Source organism: Lacerta agilis, chromosome 2 (genome assembly GCF_009819535.1).
Source record: "Lacerta agilis isolate rLacAgi1 chromosome 2, rLacAgi1.pri, whole genome shotgun sequence".
Classification (NCBI taxonomy): domain Eukaryota; kingdom Metazoa; phylum Chordata; class Lepidosauria; order Squamata; family Lacertidae; genus Lacerta; species Lacerta agilis.
In genome coordinates, this window is record NC_046313.1 from 73,756,816 (window position 1) to 73,776,034 (window position 19,219).

General features: G+C 40.7%; 1 protein-coding gene across 1 annotated transcript in view; it reads left to right on the forward strand.

Moving 5' to 3' along the window:
• The window catches only part of SLC6A11 (solute carrier family 6 member 11), a 93,825-nt gene that overhangs the window by 60,534 nt on the left and 14,072 nt on the right, over window positions 1-19,219 (forward strand). The window contains exons 8-11 of the mRNA XM_033140772.1: window positions 12,324-12,427; window positions 15,924-16,048; window positions 16,215-16,327; window positions 17,821-17,958. Coding sequence (XP_032996663.1) covers window positions 12,324-12,427; window positions 15,924-16,048; window positions 16,215-16,327; window positions 17,821-17,958 — 480 coding nt within the window. The remainder of the gene's footprint in view (window positions 1-12,323; window positions 12,428-15,923; window positions 16,049-16,214; window positions 16,328-17,820; window positions 17,959-19,219) is intronic.

A 19,219-nucleotide genomic window follows, 5' to 3' on the forward strand; every position in this document is an offset into this window, starting at 1 on the left:
TCCCATAGGGAAGGCATCTGAGGATCAGCTGTCATATTAGATGGCGCTGTGCATGTTTTCATGGAAGAACTCAATCATCTTGTGAAGCTCAGGTGGGCATCCTATCTTGTTTAGTCCTTTTTGGCTAATGAGATCAAAGGCCTTGTCCATGAAAGCGCTGTATAAGGGGTATCTCTGCTCTCGGCATTTCTCCTGCAGCCGGCGCAGTGAGAAAATCATGTCAACTGTTGACCTCTGAGCTCTAAAGCTGCATTGTATCAATGAGTGACTGCAATCTGTTGAGAACTACATGGCTGAAGGCTTTCCCCACAATACTCAGCAGGGAGATCCCATGGTAGTTGTTAAAGTCATGGTGGTCATATTTGTTCTTGTAGAGCAGGGGTAAGCAACCTAAGGCCCGGGGGCCAGATGTGGGCCAATCACCTTCTCAATCCGGCCCGCGGATGGTCTGGGAATCAGCATGTTTTTACATGAGTAGAATGTGTCCTTTAATTTAAAATGCATCTCTGGGTTATTTGTGGGGCCTGCCTGGTGTTTTTGTATAAGTAGAATGTGTGCTTTTATTTAAAATGCATCTCTGGGTTATTTGCGGGGCATAGGAATTCGTACATCCCCCCCTGTGTGTGTGTGTGTGTAGATAGATAGATGATAGATAGATAGATAGATAGATAGATAGATAGATAGATAGATAGATAGTCCGGCCTACCACATGGTCTGAGGGACGGTGGACGGGCCCACGGCTAGAAAAGGTTGCTGATCCCTGTTGTAGAGGGTCACAATGCTGGAGTCATCCATGTCTTGTGGCATGAATCTTTGTTCCCAACATTGCAAGAGGAGGCCACTGAGTTATGTCATGAGGGAGGAATTGAAGCTGGCTTTCAGTGATTCTGTCCTGCCCTGGGGCTTTACCTCATGCCTGAAAGTTGATGGCATACTTCTGCTCATCAAGGGAGAGTCTGGATAGTGTCAGTTGCTATGTCAGAGACCATGCTTTCCTGTAAGTACAATTCTAGATTTGCTTGGCTAATCACTTCATCTGCTTGCTGTGGTCTGTGATGCTCTCTCCTGACAAGGTTTTCAGTGATGCAGTTTTCCTGACTGTTGGTCCAAAGGCTTTCTTCATGCCTGTGTACATTTTGCAAGTGTTGCTAGTGTCATCAGTGAGTTGAATGCTCTGACAGAGCTTTAGGTAGTAATTGTTCCCCTGATGATATAAAAGGGGGAATAAGTTATTACCCCTCCCCAGCTGAACTGGGGGGGAAAGAGTGCTTTGAAACATGTCAGTTGCTAACCAGTGTAACAAGAAACAATGGTTAGCTGCAAAATGAGCCAACTTCAAGCAATGGGGCAAGAACCAGGCTTGTTTTAACTAGACATTTTACCATATATTCACTTTCTTCCTCACCAGGGTATCGCCCCAGTCCCATTATGTGCCTTCCTTCTCTCCCCATTTCTTCGCTCTTCAACTGTATTGAAACTTCCTTTTGTTTTGGTGTAAATTATTTTCCTCTAATCATTGCTGCAAAATGAAATCAACAGATTTCTATTTTGTTATATTCTTTTAAAAATGAAATGGATTTAGCAAGTAAGTTCTCGTGGAAAGATGGTTGGTAAGGAGGAGGCAAAGCTGTTGTGTGTCTGCTTAGCTGCACCTTTTGCAGATCATTCCCTTGTTTACAACCATAGTTGATATCCGTATTTTGTTATAGTCCCATTAACCATTTACGGTGCAATTAGTATATTTGCAACAATAAACTATGTGAATGATGGTGAAAACGGCTTTTTCTATGCGGGTAAGGTTTTCCTATGCTTTCAGTGTTTCTTTAAAATTTCATCAGGCAGCTAGAAACACACGAAGGTTAGTTGCCTGTCAAAGTAGATCAGTGACTGTAGAGCTAAGCTAGTCTCGGCCTCCTCCCAGAGGAATGGCTCGGTTTGTTTTGGTGAGCTGAAATGAACCTTCTATTTGAAGAAGTGGTGAAAAGAACTGAATCTCAGTAAGTGCCAGCAACTCTTCAAACATTTGGGCTTCATAGACAAACCACCACCCCTTTCATGTATGCTTTTTCTTCCAGTTCCCAGTTAAGCAGAAGCCTGCCTTTCACCTCAGGCATTCTCTCCAAAGATGAAGTGGTGGACATTCTTTTCATATCAGGAAAAGAAAGGCACATTTATTTCAGAGATGAAGGTTAGAGCCATTAAGAGCAATGCAGCACTACTCAGGTGCAACACTGGATAAATTGGATGGTGGTCCAGCTGCAGTCCTATTTGGATGAAGATTTCCCTGCTTCAGTGGGCTACACTCTGGTACTACAATGTATTAAAAGTTGTACTACTTCTGAGGATGGTTTAGATTGAAACTACAGCTCTGCCAGTGCTCCTGGCTCAGCCTCTCACCGCACTGAGGGGAAGGAACTACAGCCACATACACCCCTGCGTGCAGTAATGATTTGTTCTGCCCCATGCATCTGATCTGAGATTCTGCAAAGCAAAATTGCTCATGAGTCTGTGGCCAGTAGTGGTAGTGACAGAAATGGAATGCCTCAGATTCACCAATGGAAAGCTTGTCTGCATGCAGGAAGGATTTATTGCAGGGATCAACAAACTTTTTCAGCAAGGGACCAGTCCACTGTCCCTCAGATCTTGTGGGGGGCCGGACTATATATATTTTTGGGAGGGGGATGAATGAATTCCTATGCCCCACAAAAAACCCAGAGATGCATTTTAAATAAAAGGACACATTCTACTCATGTAAAAACATGTTGATTCCTGGACCATCCTCAGGCTGGATTTAGGTGATTGGGCCGGATCTGGCCCCTGGGCCTTAGTTTGCCTACCCATGGCTTATCCCATGTGCTATCAGCTTCTGCTCATGAAGAATGTGGCAAGGAATGTAGTAAGGGGATGGGAAAAGAAATGAAAAGTAGTTAAAGCAGTTATATTTTGCAGCATGGAGCTCTCTCTTTCCTTGTGTACCTGTGTGATGTACTCCTCTTTGCATGCATCTCCAGCTGGGGTTGCTGCTGGGTTTTGAATGTGGAGACCTTGAGGCAAGGTATAAGAACAGAATCATAGACCAGGGTTTCCCAAACTTGGGTCTCCAGATGTTTTGGGACTACAATTCTCATCATCCCTGAACGCTGGTCCTGCTAGCTAGAGATGATGGGAGTTGTAGTCCAAACACAGGTGGAGACCTAAGTTTGGGAAACCCTGATCTAGCCCAATGAACTGCTGGTGCAGGAAATCCACTGCTACAGAAACCCCAATATGTGTCAATCCAGCCTCAGCTTTTAAAAGTGAGAAGAGAGTTCACCAGCTTCTGCTGCAGCCTGTTCCTCTAAAGCAGGGCTGGGCGACCATATCTCACTTTCCAAGCCTCTCTGTCCAGCTCTTGGCTACAGTTCTCACTGGCCCTGCTCACCAGCCCCCTTAAGTGCTTTTACCTGACTGAAATGTCTTATTGAACTGTGTTAATGCCTTTTGGCTGTCTGTAAGGTGTGTGCAGCGCACGTGCACGTGTAGGTATGTAAACCTGGTTTTTGTGTGGTTGGAATGTAGCCTACTATGCAAAGGTGAAAGCCACATCCATTTCTCTGCCAAGTTTTGCCTCTGGGTCCACCCTCTACTGGCATGCATCCCCCCAGAAGTCTGCATGTGAGGGAACATGACAGAGGAAACTTGCACAAATTGTTTAAAAGGCAATCTGCCTCTCCTACCTCAAATAAGTAGTTGTGAATTTTGTTGGTTGTAGCACCTCTTGTCAAACTTTTACAGTTTCAATAGCGGGTTTAAAACACTTCATGTATCTCTTTACAAAAACTCCAAGACATTGGGCTAGATGGACCAGTTGTCTGACTCAGTATAAGGCAGCTTCCTAGGTTCCTCAGATCAGTACGTTTTTGTGTGGTGTGACAGCCTAGGTTGTGCCAAGCTCAACATCCAAAATAAGAATGTCATAAATCTCTGTCTTGCCACCGGGAAGGTTTTGGTTTAGAATGCTTTTTTAGAGTCTGGCCAATGAACAGCCTACTTTCTTGTTTTCCTGTGTGATCCATATAGTGATCAGGGATAGAGATGTGGGAGAAATTTGATTCAGGTCTTATTTAAAGCTGAATGTATCAAATTCACACTTTCCAGAAGGATATGCAATCCCCCATGCTTTAAAATTTGCACTTATCTGAATTTTACTATCCCAGTTCACCAACCATTATTTTAAAAAATGCTTACATTAGGAGAAAGTGTTGCTGAAAATGAATATATTGGTGGAAAAGACAAAGCATTACATTAGGGGAAATTGCTTGCAAAAACTGCAAATAAGAATGTGCTCATTAGGAGAAGTTTGCACTAAAATGCTGGTGGGTTTTCATTAGGATTTTTTAAAACAAACAAACAAACAAACAAACCCAAAACCACAAATTGCTGTGAAATGTGGAGAACTGAATTTAAGATTAGAAAAATGAATAGAACTGAAATTGACAGGTCTTTCAATCCCTAGTCAGGTATTCGTGGTTTATGCTAGACGTTTTAAAGAAAAAATGTTGATGCTAGAACATAGGATTGCAGAAGGGCTACATAAAGAAGTCCCCCCCCCTTTTTTTGGGTAGACACAGTCACTCTGGCAACTGACTTCCTACATTGGTTGGCACCACAAAAACATGACACAAGTGTGACTTTTCTTCCAATAAAGTTTTTTTTTCTTCCTTCATTTAAAGAGAGATAGGTTCCTACTAATCATGCCTGGACAAATTAGCATTTAAATATGTGTAAAGTATTTTGAGCTATAGTGCTTGGTGCTGGAGGCAGCAGTGAATAAACAACAACAACAAAACTTCAAGTATTTAGGCCCTTCTATCCCTCAGTTCCCTTTTCTCATAATGAATATGCTGTATTCATTGGCGTCTGTAAGTAACATTAGCAGAAGGTAGGAGAGGGACTGCTTAGCAACCCACAGAAATCCCAAAGAGAGGTGGAAAGGAAGTGATTTTCATGTAATTATTCACTGCTACAAAAGCTGTTGTCAGGTAGACACTAGAAACATAGCTGTTTTATTATTCCCCTAACCTACTTTTAATCTTTTGAGAATCACTTCCATTAAAAGAGGGGGAAAGAAAGGGCTTAATTCAGCCATTTTATGCCTAACCATTTAAGTTCTGTTTTCTCCCCTAATGAAGCCTCTGCTTACAGAAGCTGTGTTGTTGAAAACCCCTGGGTAGTAAAACCTCAGAAACAAAATGAATCCTGTATCCAAATGCTGCACATTTGCTGCTGTTTATATACACAGTGTAGAGTTCATATTTTGTGTTGCTTTATTTTCCTGTTGAATTACAGCATTTAAGGGAGAGGCAAAGTGAAGGTGTAATAAGATTATATGTACACATAGTAATGAAAAGCTTGGATTACTGTGGTGAAAGGTTAAACATACTTATGTTTGATCATACTGGAGCACTTTCCACACTTAAGACTCCACAGAAGGCACAATTTAAGTTTTATCAGTATGTTTGCTTGTAAGATAAAATCTTGGGCAGCCCCTAAGTTGTGGAACTCCCTCCCTATCTGGCAATGTCACTGTACAGTTTTCAGTGAATACCGAAGATGCACCTCTTTGACCGCTGAGATGTTCGTTTTTAGGACCCACTCTATTTTTGTGATTTTTTAAATTGTAAGTTTTTAATCTGTTTAAACAGTATTTCAAATTGCAGTCTACTCTGGGACCTTTACAACAACAACAACAACAACCAGCCTATAAATTATGTAACATCTCAGCAATATGCCTACTTCCTTCCTCCCAAACTTAGAGAAAAGCTCAGAAGTATCAAAGAATTTTCAAAAACAGATTTGTGTTTCCAACTTCAGGAAAATTGCTATTTAAAATGTAAATAATGCCAAGACTCATCAACAATAATGCATAATTTATGTCAGTCTTCAACTATAAAATGATTATTCATTCCTTGATGAAAATAAACATAGTAAACAGCTTTCTGTATCTGGAAGAGTCTGTTTTATATAGTAGTAGATCTGAATTTCATTATAAGTGCTCTGGGGGAGGGGAAGGGAAATGCTGTAGTTGAGCTAAAACATCTGTATAGCCACTAATATGCAGGGAACTTTTTCTCAAACATTTCTTGTGTGTGACTGATAGTTGAATATTGCAGAGGAAGTGTGCTTCAGAGCATGCACTACTTAGTATAAATAGTATAATCAATCTATAAAGTAATTAATTTTTATACGTTTAAAATATAGAGGTTGTTCTCTGTTGTATTGAAACTCAAAATTGTAATGGCTTCAGCAAATTTCTGAATCACACATTTAACTGTAAGTAATTGTTATCAGTCACCAGAAATCATGGTATTCAATGTAATGCAATGCATATTCTACTTAAAACTCATGGGGAGGAATTCAATGAAGCGCTGAGCGTGGAATGCACATGAGGAACTTGGTGTTCATGCAGTGGGACTTTGCCTCACTCTCCTTTTCCTGCACCCCTCCGACCTGTTCTGAGGGTTTGCCCAACTCTCCAGAGCAGATTTACGGGGAAAGTCCCATTGTGCAAGTAGAGCTTGTTCCACAACTGCAACAATGTCCTTGAATCTCACCTTCCAGTTTTAGCAAAGTCATGTTCATCATACCCTTTTCTGAAATATTAGCTGAGGGTACTGAAACAAAAGTCAAAGAGAGCAGGTTCTCTATGTCCCCTCTTTTCTATTGTAAAACTGGGGTGTGGTAGAGCCTTTCCCAGTACAAAAATCTTGATCAGTTATGCCAGAATTGTGTTATATAGTATCTCATAAATTGAGGGATGCGGGTGGCGCTGTGGTCTAAACCACAGAGCTTAGGGCTTGCCGATCAGAAGGTCGGCGGTTCGAATCCCCGCAACGGGGTGAGCTCCTGTTCTTCGGTCCCTGCTCCTGCCAATGTAGCAGTTCGAAAGCACATCAAAGTGCAAGTAGATAAATAGGTACCACTCCGGTGGGAAGGTAAATGACGTTTCCATGTGCTGCTCTGGTTCGCCAGAAGCGGCTTAATCATGCTGGCCACATGACCAGAAAAACTGTCTGTGGACAAATGCAGGCTCCCTTGGCCAGTAAAGCGAGATGAGCACCGCAACCCCAGAGTCTTTGTCTCATAAATTGGATAAAGTCATCTCTATTCAACCTCTATTCTTCGGGAATAAATCATATATAATAATACAACTATCCAGGTAGAAGAGGGACTCACCAGCAGACTCCAAATCTCCAATGAGAACGTTGACTGTTTTTTGGGAGGAGGGTTGGGAAACCTGGTGGGAGATGGAGTATCCTGAAGATACTTTACACTGCAAAATTTTGTCACAGAATTCTTTATTGTGATTCATAATACTTAGACAAGAGTTCTTATTTAGGCATGGTGGGTGGGAGAGAGAAAAGTAAACAGCAAATCACTAGGAAATCTTTCGAAGTGGCAAATTATTCACAGTTCCAGTTGTTGTAAGCTATTAATTTCTGATTAGTTTGGCTTAATAGTACTTGTGAATTGTACTATTAAGTTGCCATATATGGTTGCCATATGTCTTCTTTTTCCAAGACATGTCCTCTTTTTCATGGGTATGTAAAATGAGAGTCGCCATAGCGATCCATAGTTAAAAGTGGAAGTCGGCAAGTGCCCTCTTTTTGCTCTTCAGAATATGGCAACCATACCAAATGAATGATCGCTTCATCACATAACAATCTTTCCTTTATTATATTGACCCCTTGTAGATTCTTATACTCACTGAGGAATGTGTTTGTGAGCATTGCTTTCTGATCTTTGCGATCAGCACCATCAAATGTACATTCCAATAACACGCTTGATAAATTTGTTAGATTTGCTAGATTTCCTTGTTTCTAATATTTTACAACCATGATATATAAAGCAGCTGGCAATGATGGCATGTTTCAAAGATATCACTTCATCTCCTCAAGTCACTTCATTACATTCAATAGATCCATTGTAGTTCCAGCTTTGTAATTTGCAGCTTTGTTGTGATCACTTTTTTAAAAAAGAAGTTTTGAATGACTTATTTTTACCACCCCCTTTCTCTGGAGCTTCAAAATATTATATACAATAGTTTTTCCTCTTTCCAAAAACCCACCATGAGGATTCAGGAACCCTGCTGAATTGGGAGGAGAGCTGAGGTATGGTGGGCTGATTAGAAGGAGGAAATTCTTTAAAACTGAGTGGAGGCTTCCTCCCCAAACCTAACTCCTGCCTGGAGAATTTGTTTATGCAGAGTTTTTAGAGATTCCCCACTTCTCCCCCTGTGGCCATGGAGTATCACCTTAAGGGAGCCTGGGTCATAACGTCCCCCTTGAGTGATCCTGGTGGTCACCCAGAGGCATTGCACAATTCAGGGTGACCTTTAACCTTGGCCAACTCTGGAAAGACATCTACCGTCAGTCGGGATAGTTGATTTCAGGATACACACCAATGACTATGCCAAATCAATTGACATCTGTAATTAACAAAGTTATGGCCTTTTCAATCCCAACACACCTGTCCTGTGTCATTTGTTGATGTCACTATGGCACCACCGCTCCTGGCTCTACTCGGCTTGCAAAGCCCTTTCTTGGGTGTGGTGGTTGTGGCCACAATGACGCCATGACAGAGCTGGTCTCCCTTCCTTAGTCTTTGGCACAGTGGGAGGTGATGCGCCTGGTTCCTCTCACTGCACTGGTGGCTAGGTACTTACTTGTGAGGCCAATTGCAGGTGAGCTGGGGGTATGGCTGGGAAGTGGAACTGAGGGAGAAATTATTCTCTGTGGTCGACTTCCTGGCTATGAAAGCTGAATGCACTCTGGTTGTCACAGTTGGTCGATGCTCTGTTCCCCACCTTCCCTTCCTTATTTCTATGCTTTCTGGGCTGCCTGAAGGTGAGCAGGCATGCCTTTGCTGAACCTTGCTATGGGATGCTTTCGGTCTCTGTATTTGGGGCCAGGGAGAAATGATTATTTGCAGATGCATTGGACACATCTGCGTATTGTGCCTACCTCATAGGCATTGTCACAATGTCTTGGTGGAAAAGGCATTGGGTTGGATTCTTAGTCCAGGCGGTGCACCCCTGTCCTATGGTTGTGGGGTATCCCCTTAAGAGAGTCTGAGGGGTGCTTCTTGTCCAGATGCCCAGCTCAGAGTCTAATGGGACACAATGTCCCTCTCAGGTGTTCCTGATGGTCACCCAGAGGCATTTCATGATGCAGGGTGACCTTTAACCGTAACCAACCCTGAAAAAAATATCTACCATCAGTTGGGATATTTGATTTCAGGATACACACCCAGTGCCTACACCAAACCAACTGACGTCTATATATAAAGTTGTTGCCTTTTCAACCCCAACACTCTTGTCCTGTGTCATTTATTGATGTTGCTGTGGCGTCACTGCCACCAGTTGCACTGTGCCAGGGTCCATAATTAGGTGCACATGATATTCCTCATTTTCTTCCATGGAAGGTAAATTTGTCCCTTCTCAGTTCTGAGGCTGGTACCCCCTCTGAAAAGAATTAGACAAAAATGGCTTCAAAATGATTTCTTCAAATTCATTGTTCTTTCAGCTTCCAAAAGTGTGGTCTCTGGACTGGTAGCAAAGGTTTATGGAATCAAGTTGATCTAGTAGATACCGTCCTCCTTATAAACGATGCAGACATTATTTATTGTTTGTTTGTTTGTATACTACCCTTCATCCGTAGATCTCAGGGCAGTTCACAGCATAAAATACAAGATTTTTTTTTTTAAAAAAAAAAACATAATAAGCATACAACGTAATAAAAACAAGAACAAAACAAAACAATTATCTTCCTCCCCCCTCCCTCTAGCTATTTGGCAAATATGAAATCACAGCAATTCTGACATATCAATTTTACTCCACTGATACAAGTGTTAATTCCAAAGGTAGCTTCTGTATGGCACTGGTGAGAAGTATGTTTGAAAATGCATTGTGGGGGGGGGGATTGCTGCAATATTCCACCTAATTAAAGAATTGTGAGATGTTATTTCCAAGAGTTTGAGACCACTTTAGCCCACAAATGATCTTTAAAAATCCATTTTGGTTTGCCATGCAATATAGAGAACTGCTGTTGAAGAAATGAGATCTCCAGACTTCTTAGTTAAAATGTGTTCCGTATCCATTTTTCTCACTATGAAGTAGAACATTTTACAGATGTAATCAGCTATATTTTACTCATCATGACAGCAGTGAAACCATTTTAACTTGTGACACAAATTAAATGTGATCGTACTAGTGCTTCAAAACAGAAACACTTCCATCATTCAACAACTTGAGAAATCAGAGCCTCTTAGAAGTGACATGTAAAATACGTTTTATCTTTTTTATGATTTGGAGTTCCATGAGACAACTGGTAATTCAATCCAATTTCTATCTTGCATTAAGCATTTTGTTGTGAAATTTTAATGGTTAAATGATTTACAAACAGAATAAATTGCTAGATAGGAGTATTATCCATGGTTGGATTTTTTGTTTTATCTCTGGGTAGCTGACCTGTATGCAATATTACAAAATGCTTTTGAAACTCCCTGTGGTTCCAAATGCAGTTTCCTGTGATCGACAAAAGAAGCAGAAATGGTTTTACAGTTCATTGATGCTGACCATAACTTTTATATTCACTAATTTAAAACAATTGTAATTATATTTGTCTTTATTTATTTGACTGCACTGTCACTTATTTAGGCACTATCATGAAACTTTAGGGCAAGTTACTTATAATGAAAGCTGTTGAAGATATGTTAGTGCTGATAGAATAAGTTACAGTTCAGCCACATCTGGAATGCTGTGTCAGAGTTGGCATTAGGGTAGCACAACTGGTTCCACTGCACTGGGTTTTGAGCCTAGGGGGTGCCACTGGGAATCACAACTTTGATGCAATGAACTGAGAAGAACAGAAGGCAAGAGTCAAGGGCCACCAAATTTTGGGCTTCCACAAGGCTCCACTGAGATTTGAAAGACCAAAGTCCTCCCCTAGCTGTATGCAGTTCTGGTTCCTTCATCTAAAAAAGAATACAGTGGCACATTGGTTCTTGAACTTAATACGTTCCGGGAGTCCATTTGAGTCCCAGAACTGTTTGAAAACCAAGGCGTGGCTTCCGATTGGCTGCAAGAGCTTCTTGCACTCAATCAGAAGCCATGGACGCCGCATCAGACATTCGGCTTCTGAAAAAAGTTTGCAAACCGGAACACTCACTTCCGGGTTTGCGGCATTTGGGAGCTGATTTGTTCGGGAGCCAAGCCGTTAGAGTACCAAGGTACCACTGTATAGTTAAACTTGAAATGATAAAGGAGAAGGGGCTGGAGTTGCCATGGGAAAATGGTGAGGGGAAGTACATGGCATGGAGACAGTGGGTAGAGTAAAATCATAAGAGTTGGAAGGAATGCAGGAATATACAGCTGACCCTTATGGAGATCGAACCTGCGACCCTGGACTCACACTACTAGAATTCAGGGTTAACCCATGAAGTGGCTTGGCAGTAGATTCAGGAGAGGTAAAAGAAGTTTATGCAATTTACTGCCAGAAGATGTAGCAATGGCCTCTGACTTAAAGGGACCCCTGACCATCAGGTCCAGTTGTGTCCGACTCTGGGGTTGCAGCGCTCATCTCGCTCTATAGGCCGAGGGAGCCGGCGTTTGTCCGCAGACAGCTTCCAGGTCATGTGGCCAGCATGACAAAGCCGCTTCTGGCGAACCAGAGCAGCGCACGGAAACACCATTTACCTTCCCGCTGGAGCGGTCCCTATTTATCTACTTGCACTTTGATGTGCTTTTGAACTGCTAGGTGGGCAGGAGCTGGGACCAAGCAACGGGAGCTCACCCCGTGGCAGGGATTTGAACCGCTGACCTTCTGATCAGCAAGCCCTAGACTCCGTGATTTAACCCACAGCACCACCTGGGTCCCTGGCCTCTGACTTAGATTACTTTAAATTGAGATGTAAACAAATTCACAGGGGATAGGTCTATCAACTGTGAGCCACTGCTGTTTGAACCCGTTGGATATGGTTCTGGATCATAGGTATGGTTCTGACACTGTATGGGTGACAAACAGCAGAATGAATTTGAAGAAACAGAATGATGATAACCGTTATATACCCATGAAGGAAGTTCCTCATTCAAGTCTATTACACTGGTCTGAAAAAATGTAATATTTGCAATTTCAAGTGAATTGCAAAAAAAAAAAAAACCTGGATAGCACTGGAGAATGTAATTTCAAGGCCTCTTCTAATAATTTATTATCTGTTTACCTTATAGCCACAAGGATTTTAAAAAAAAACCTTTTTGTAATTATTGCTTTATTTTGTGTTTGCAGGTCTGGGTGGATGCTGGAACACAGATATTTTTCTCTTATGCCATCTGCTTGGGGTGCTTGACAGCCTTAGGGAGCTACAACAACTACAATAATAACTGCTACAGGTAATACACGATTACAGTCATGTTTATTTTTTTCTGTTGTGTGGTCTAGTCTGGCAAATATGTACATGGCTGTTTGAGGTACCCAACTAAATAATTGCGTTTGTGGAACAACTGTGATTGCAATGGAATTTCCCCTCTCCTCACATACCCGCCAGCCCCCCACTCTGCTGCTAAATCTTCGTTGGAGGGTTGCAGGAACTCCCAAAGCAGATTTAGGGGGTGTGCAAGGGAAGGGGAGGAAGGAGAAGTTCCTTTGCGCATTCAAAAGTTATTTTATGTGTGCAGTGGTATAGTTGCATAGAGCTGAATATATACTAGTTAGATACACAGAACCATATATTCACACATGCTTGAGTACTGTGTTTCACACAATGACATTTTAAGGGTTCTGAGCATTACTTATCAGTTTGCTTTTGAACTGATTTTGGGAGGAAGAATTAATGTTCCATTATTAAAGTTATAAAGATAAATATAGAATAGATAATACATTAACTGTATTTTAGGCACATGTATGATGCATGCATTATACAAAAATTAACTAGCACAAACGCTATCATTTGTGAATATTTTTCCATGTACTTAGATTTCAGTCACTTACCTGGGAGGAAGCCTCATTGAACAGGGTGGGACTTAAGTTTTTTTTTTTTTTTTAACAAAGATTTTATTGGTTTCCCACATAATAAAGAACAATACAATAGAACAAATAGAACATCGACAAATACAACAATCAGAACAAAATAAAAACAAATACAAACCTGGACTGGAATACCAACATTCCTTTTACTACTTAAACAAAATCTTGTTTCAGATCTACTTGTTTTGAGTAGACATGTAGAGGATTGTGCTGATCAGAAAATATATGGCTAAAGTTATGTCGCCCAACCCCTTTTTTATGACAAAGATTAATCTAGAGTCCCACGTGGTGGTACATTAGCATTGGTGCCATACTAGTATAAAATTGTGAATTTGTTCAGGATTCACTGCAGGTGTGGTATCATCTTTCAGTGCATTAAATTACATGGAATGGCTAATGGTTTTGGTACCATATTTTGGGGGTGAAAAATTTACATAGTATACCCTTTGGAGAATGCTGATTTTCTGAGTGTTTGTAAAATGGCAGGTAATGGATAGAACAAGAATAGTGTCCATTTCATAAACACTTTTTAAAAGCTATAACACAGCAGCCGTAAGATCTAGGTACCGCTATGTGACAATAACCTTGTATTTCATAAAGAAAATTGACAGTGGTATATTGGCTCCCTCTAGTGTATACTTTAATGCTTATCCCCTTTAACTGTAAAGCCAGCACATGATACATGCCCTTAATTCACCTCTTAGTTTCATCTTTCATAATTCTAAAGAATCATCTGCTTGTTCTTTCTTAAGACTACTATGGTGTATTAATAAGTGATTGATCACTCAGTTGATTCTGGGACCAGTTGGTCTGTTTACTTATAACAGCTCTTCTTCATAAAAACTACATTATTTAGGTAAACATTATAATTTTAATTTTTGTTAATAAGATTGTGTGTGTGTGTGTGTACAGAAATGTTTTAAAAAATGATTTATATCACATGGGGAATTTGATTTCTATCCTGGGATAGCTTAGTTGTCAGAGGATGAGACTCTTAAACTCCGCTGAGATATTCCCTCAGATGGAGAATCAACTATGATAATATTTTGAGAACATTAAATACCAAATATATTTTTTCATGAATTTTAATTCGATTCATAATGCAGCTGATACTATTTTACCTTCAAATTCCCCCTTTTAAAAATCCCAATTCCTAGTCATTTAAAACATTTGCATAAAACATACTAAGGTTTCTGGGAGGAAAGTTTAAGATGTTAATCGGATGTCGCTAAGCTGCTATAAGGAATTCGAAATATACTGCAAAAATAAAGTCAGCGTGAATTTTATTCATAGGCTGCAAAGTCCCACTATCCTGTTCACTCACCATGTTTATTGAACTACAAATTCAGCTGGTCTGTTGCTCTATTTACTATGCAAAATAGGAAGGGAGGAATATCCAGTTTAAACAGACGCCATACAATTATTGTAACTGATACAAATATCTGAAGCACAATCTTGCATTTTCCCCTAATCAGTGGTATTTATTATAATGATTTTTAATGCAGCCAGTCTGAAAAAATGTAAGATTCTTTACACATTAAAATGAACCTCTTTACCATCTATCAGTTCAGTCATTAAGAAATGATGCCTTAGGCCAGGACTTATTTTAGTAAATTACAAGATAAACCAATATTATGTAGTAGATCCAACTATTCTGTCATGCCTGACATTGTAAGTCATGCCAACTCATAATATTCATCAATATTGAAGTCTTATCATGAGAGTAGAGAATGTTTCTTATCTGAGCCTTGGGCAAAGTTAACACATTTCTTAACAAATTCCAGAGAGGTAGCTTTGTTAAGCTGTCGCAAGAAGAACAATGTCTAGTGGCACCTTAAAGGCTAATAAACAAACTTGTTACTTTTAAGGTGCCACAAGTCTGTTTTGTTTACATTTTTCCTCTTTTACTGACTACTGTGAAATTACAAATTGTATTGTAAACATTTACTCACGCTTTTCAAACAGCATCCATCAAGATGTGAAGGAATCATATGCAGGATTTGGTAAAACAGATGGTTTATCAGCAGGGCCGGATCACCCATGAGGCAAGGTGAGGCAACTGCCTCAGGCAGCAGGATCCAAAGGGGCAGCAGATCCCGATGTAGATCTTCATTCCTCCCTTGTTCCTGATGTAGATCTTCTCTCACATCTTCTTCCCTGGCAGGGAGGGGAATGCCATTTTGTGGTTTGCCTCAGGTACCAAAAAGCCTTGGGCCTCTTCTGTTTATCAGTATCAAAAAAAAAAAAAAGGGTTACCTCAAGTGTGTCACTGGAAACAAAGCTGACTATAAACCTGCTTCAGGCAGCAACCCTGCACATAAATATTTATTGCATATACTAAAATGTACCACTGTTGCATTTATAGTATATTATCTCTGAAGGGTTTGTGTCACTTCTTCTAAGGTTAAGAGTTTTCTCTGTTGACCTTAAAGCGTATCTGCATCACTATGAACTCAGCTATGTTGAGACCCATGAAACTAATATTTGCAGATCCACAAAGGATTGTTTTGGAAGTTGTCTTACTAGATACTGAGTGGAGAATTGGAAGCGGTGAGGAAGCCCTGCCTATTGGCAAAGCCTGCCAATCACAACTTGATGGCCAAATAAAGAGACAGGCACAGAGGTTGGGTTGTACTAGGGCCACTTTATTTAAGATTAAACCATAATAAAACCTCTGCAGAGGGGAAGGAACACTATTGCTGCTCTAAGGTGACCAAAACACCTGTCTCATTGTCTGGTTTTTCTAATAACCGTGGTGTCTTGATCTACATATGTATTAAATTTCAAAGCTGTTGTAGCCCCCAAAAAATAGGTGAAGCAAAGCCACACACTGAGAACAAGTGAATTGCTCTTCTTCCGCAGAGACTGCATTATGCTCTGTTGCTTGAACAGTGGGACAAGCTTTGTGGCTGGATTTGCCATCTTTTCAGTCCTTGGCTTTATGGCGTTTGAGCAGGGAGTGCCCATAGCAGAAGTTGCAGAATCAGGTAAATACTAAAAGCATACATTTATTATTATTTTTAAGTGTATTTGATATAAGAGTGATATTGCGTACTTTAATCGTTATGTATTATTTGTTAAATTTATATCTCGCCCCACTGTGCATGACCACCATATAAAGAATTCCTATTTAATTTCTTTCCTTTTTTTCAGGACCTGGGCTTGCTTTCATTGCTTACCCAAAAGCTGTAACAATGATGCCTCTTTCTCCATTATGGGCAACTTTGTTTTTCATGATGCTGATATTCCTTGGTTTAGATAGTCAGGTATGGACCAAAGATGGCTTTAAATACATTTTAGAACCTCCTTTCCAGGTGTAACTTAATCTGAGATCTGAATTTAAATCAAGCTGTAACTTTAAATTAAATATAAAAACTAATTTAAATTGCCAGCTTAATATTGCTGAATTCTTGCTTCACTGTACTTCATTTTATTTTATTATTTTAATGTGTCGCCCACAGGTGAGTAAGAAGCAAGGTTATAAGATAGGAATGAAAAGTTATGAGCCCTAATCTTATACTGGACATGAGTATGCAGAGCCCTCTTTTAAAAGCTAAAGTGGTGGGGACTGCATCTAGCTCTTATCCAAAACATCTAGTTCAAGGGTAGGCAACCTAAGGCCCGTGGGCCAGATGCAGCCCAATCGCCTTCTCAATCCGGCCTGTAGATGGTCCAGGAATCAGTGTTATTTTACATAAGTAGAATGTGTCATTTTATTTAAAATGCATCTCCAGGTTATTTGTGGGGCCTGCCTGGTGTTATACATGAGTAGAATGTGTGCTTTTATTTAAAATGCATCTCTGAGTTATTTGTGGGGCATAGGAATTTGTTCATTTCCCCCCCCCCAAAAAAAAATATAGTCCGGCCCACCACATGGTCTGAGGGATGGTGGACTGGCCCACGGCTAAAAAAAGGTTGCTGACCCCTGATCTAGTTGGTTGGAATGCAGCTGTTTTGGGGAATTACATGCACACAGCCCTGCTGCATAAGGTTGGAAATCATAAAGTACAGAACTCATTCTTATACAGTCTTACACACTCACTTTAGAGACACTCATATGGATGGGTTCTAGCAGGACTGGGGCGATGAACTAAAGAGCAGAAAATACATTTAAGACTAGAGCAGGCTAGCAGCATGGTTCAGGAAGTATTGGATTAGACATGAGAAATATCAACTGAAATCATAGAATTGTAGAGTTGGAAGGTTCCACAAGAGATCATCTAGTCCAACTCCCGGCAATGCAGGAATCTTTTCTCCAACATAGGGCTCGAAACCATGACCCTGAGATTAAGAGTCTCATGCTCTACCGACTGAGCTATCCCAGCTATCTGATAGCTCCTGAGCACTGATAGAATCATAGCACTGCAGAGTTTGAAGGTACCCCAAGTGTCATCTAGTTCAACCCCTTGCCCTGAGATCTACAGATGAAGGGCGGTATACAAATTCAATAAATAAATAAACCTTAGGTTACTCATGTCACTGGGTTGTCATTTAATGCAGTGCCTAGTGCCTGGTGCAGTACTTTTCCTGTGGTCAGCGTGGAGGAAATGCCATCGTGCAAGAAAGGCATGCAGAGCTCTTATCAGGTGGGAGCAAGTATGGCATGTTAGGTGCTATCTTTAGTGGTGATACTTAAAGCTGAATATAGGAACGGGCTATAAATAATGCATATATATATAAGCATATAGTGCACTGACATGTGCTGAGGTAGATCATTTACTCTATGTGTCATTTCTTTTCCTGCATTTGCTTTGTCCAGTTTGTGTGTGTTGAAAGTCTCGTGACAGCCGTGGTAGATATGTACCCAAAGGTTTTCCGGAGGGGATACAGACGAGAGTTGTTGATTCTTGCTCTTTCGATTGTATCATTCTTCCTTGGTCTAATCATGTTAACGGAGGTAAGATATATTTATTTGTATTTGGAATGGTGGGGAAGAAAATTGTTTCCATTCTTTTTTTTTATCTTGGGCTATGTTCACACTAATGGCTTGAAACACTCAGTGATATCTTTCCCCGTACTGAGTGAAACTTTGATCTGCACATGTGCCATCATGTTCACACATGCAAAAGCCACGGCTTCCCTTTTCAAATCAGATGGAAGTTGGTTCCAAGCAAAACACATCAAAGAGCTACGGGACACAGGTGGATTGTGGCTAACATCATTTGAGCCCAGTTTAAAAACTAGCAGTGGGAGTGCGCTGGAACTGCAGTAAATAACAATGTGAGCACAGCCTTAGAAATTCTAAGCAAAACTAGTTGAGGATTAATAGACGCCTGGAACAACAAAATATTGATAAAATGTTGTCTGTGACAAAATACAACATACTTGGAAAGATAAAAACTCCTCAAAGGAACTGTGGAGTTGTATTATAGCGACAGGAGCCTTTTACTTCACACATCACCCTCACTATCTGATATATGGCAATTGAACATGGTCATCTGTTGCTTTTGGCTCTAAGGTATATTGTTAGTCTAGTTTTAAATAAAGAGATGAGTGGCTTGGTGTTCTTGCAGCAATGCAGGACTCTTCACATATAGGCTGGCAGCCTCACAGGAATTCCTAGAATGTCCGCATGGTCACATGATGCCCTGTGGTCACTTGGAAACTGTAGGAAGTGCTGTGAGGAGAGATGCTGTTGTTTTTTTAAAGAGCTCTGTTCCACTGCAAGTGGAATAGCACACATTGCCCTTCTCGCTGAGAATAGTCTCTGAAATTCTCACACTCCCTGGCCTCTTCCTAAACATCTGTTTCACCCCCCACCATCTTTTAAGTTGCTGAAAATTAAAATAGTTGGTGGAATTTACCTAATGAACCCCATCAGTGGAAGCCTTGTGCAAGGGCTTCTGCTTATGCAATGAGGCTCCCCTCCCCGTCTCCTCCCTCAGCAAACTCCCTGAAATTGGCTCCGGGAGTGTTGGGAGAACCCCCAAAACAACACACAGGGGGAGGAGGGTCATTCCATTGGGAAGTGGATATGCTTGCATACACAGAAACCTTGCTTATAGCGTGACTTTGAATTCAACCCTGCAAAATGTTCAGCGCACTACCATTTATTGTTCCAATCTGAGTGAACTGTTTCTTTCTTTTTAATTATTGTGCTATTTTATAGATCTGCTCCTTTTAGGTTTTTTTATATGTGGTTTTAAATGGCATCATAT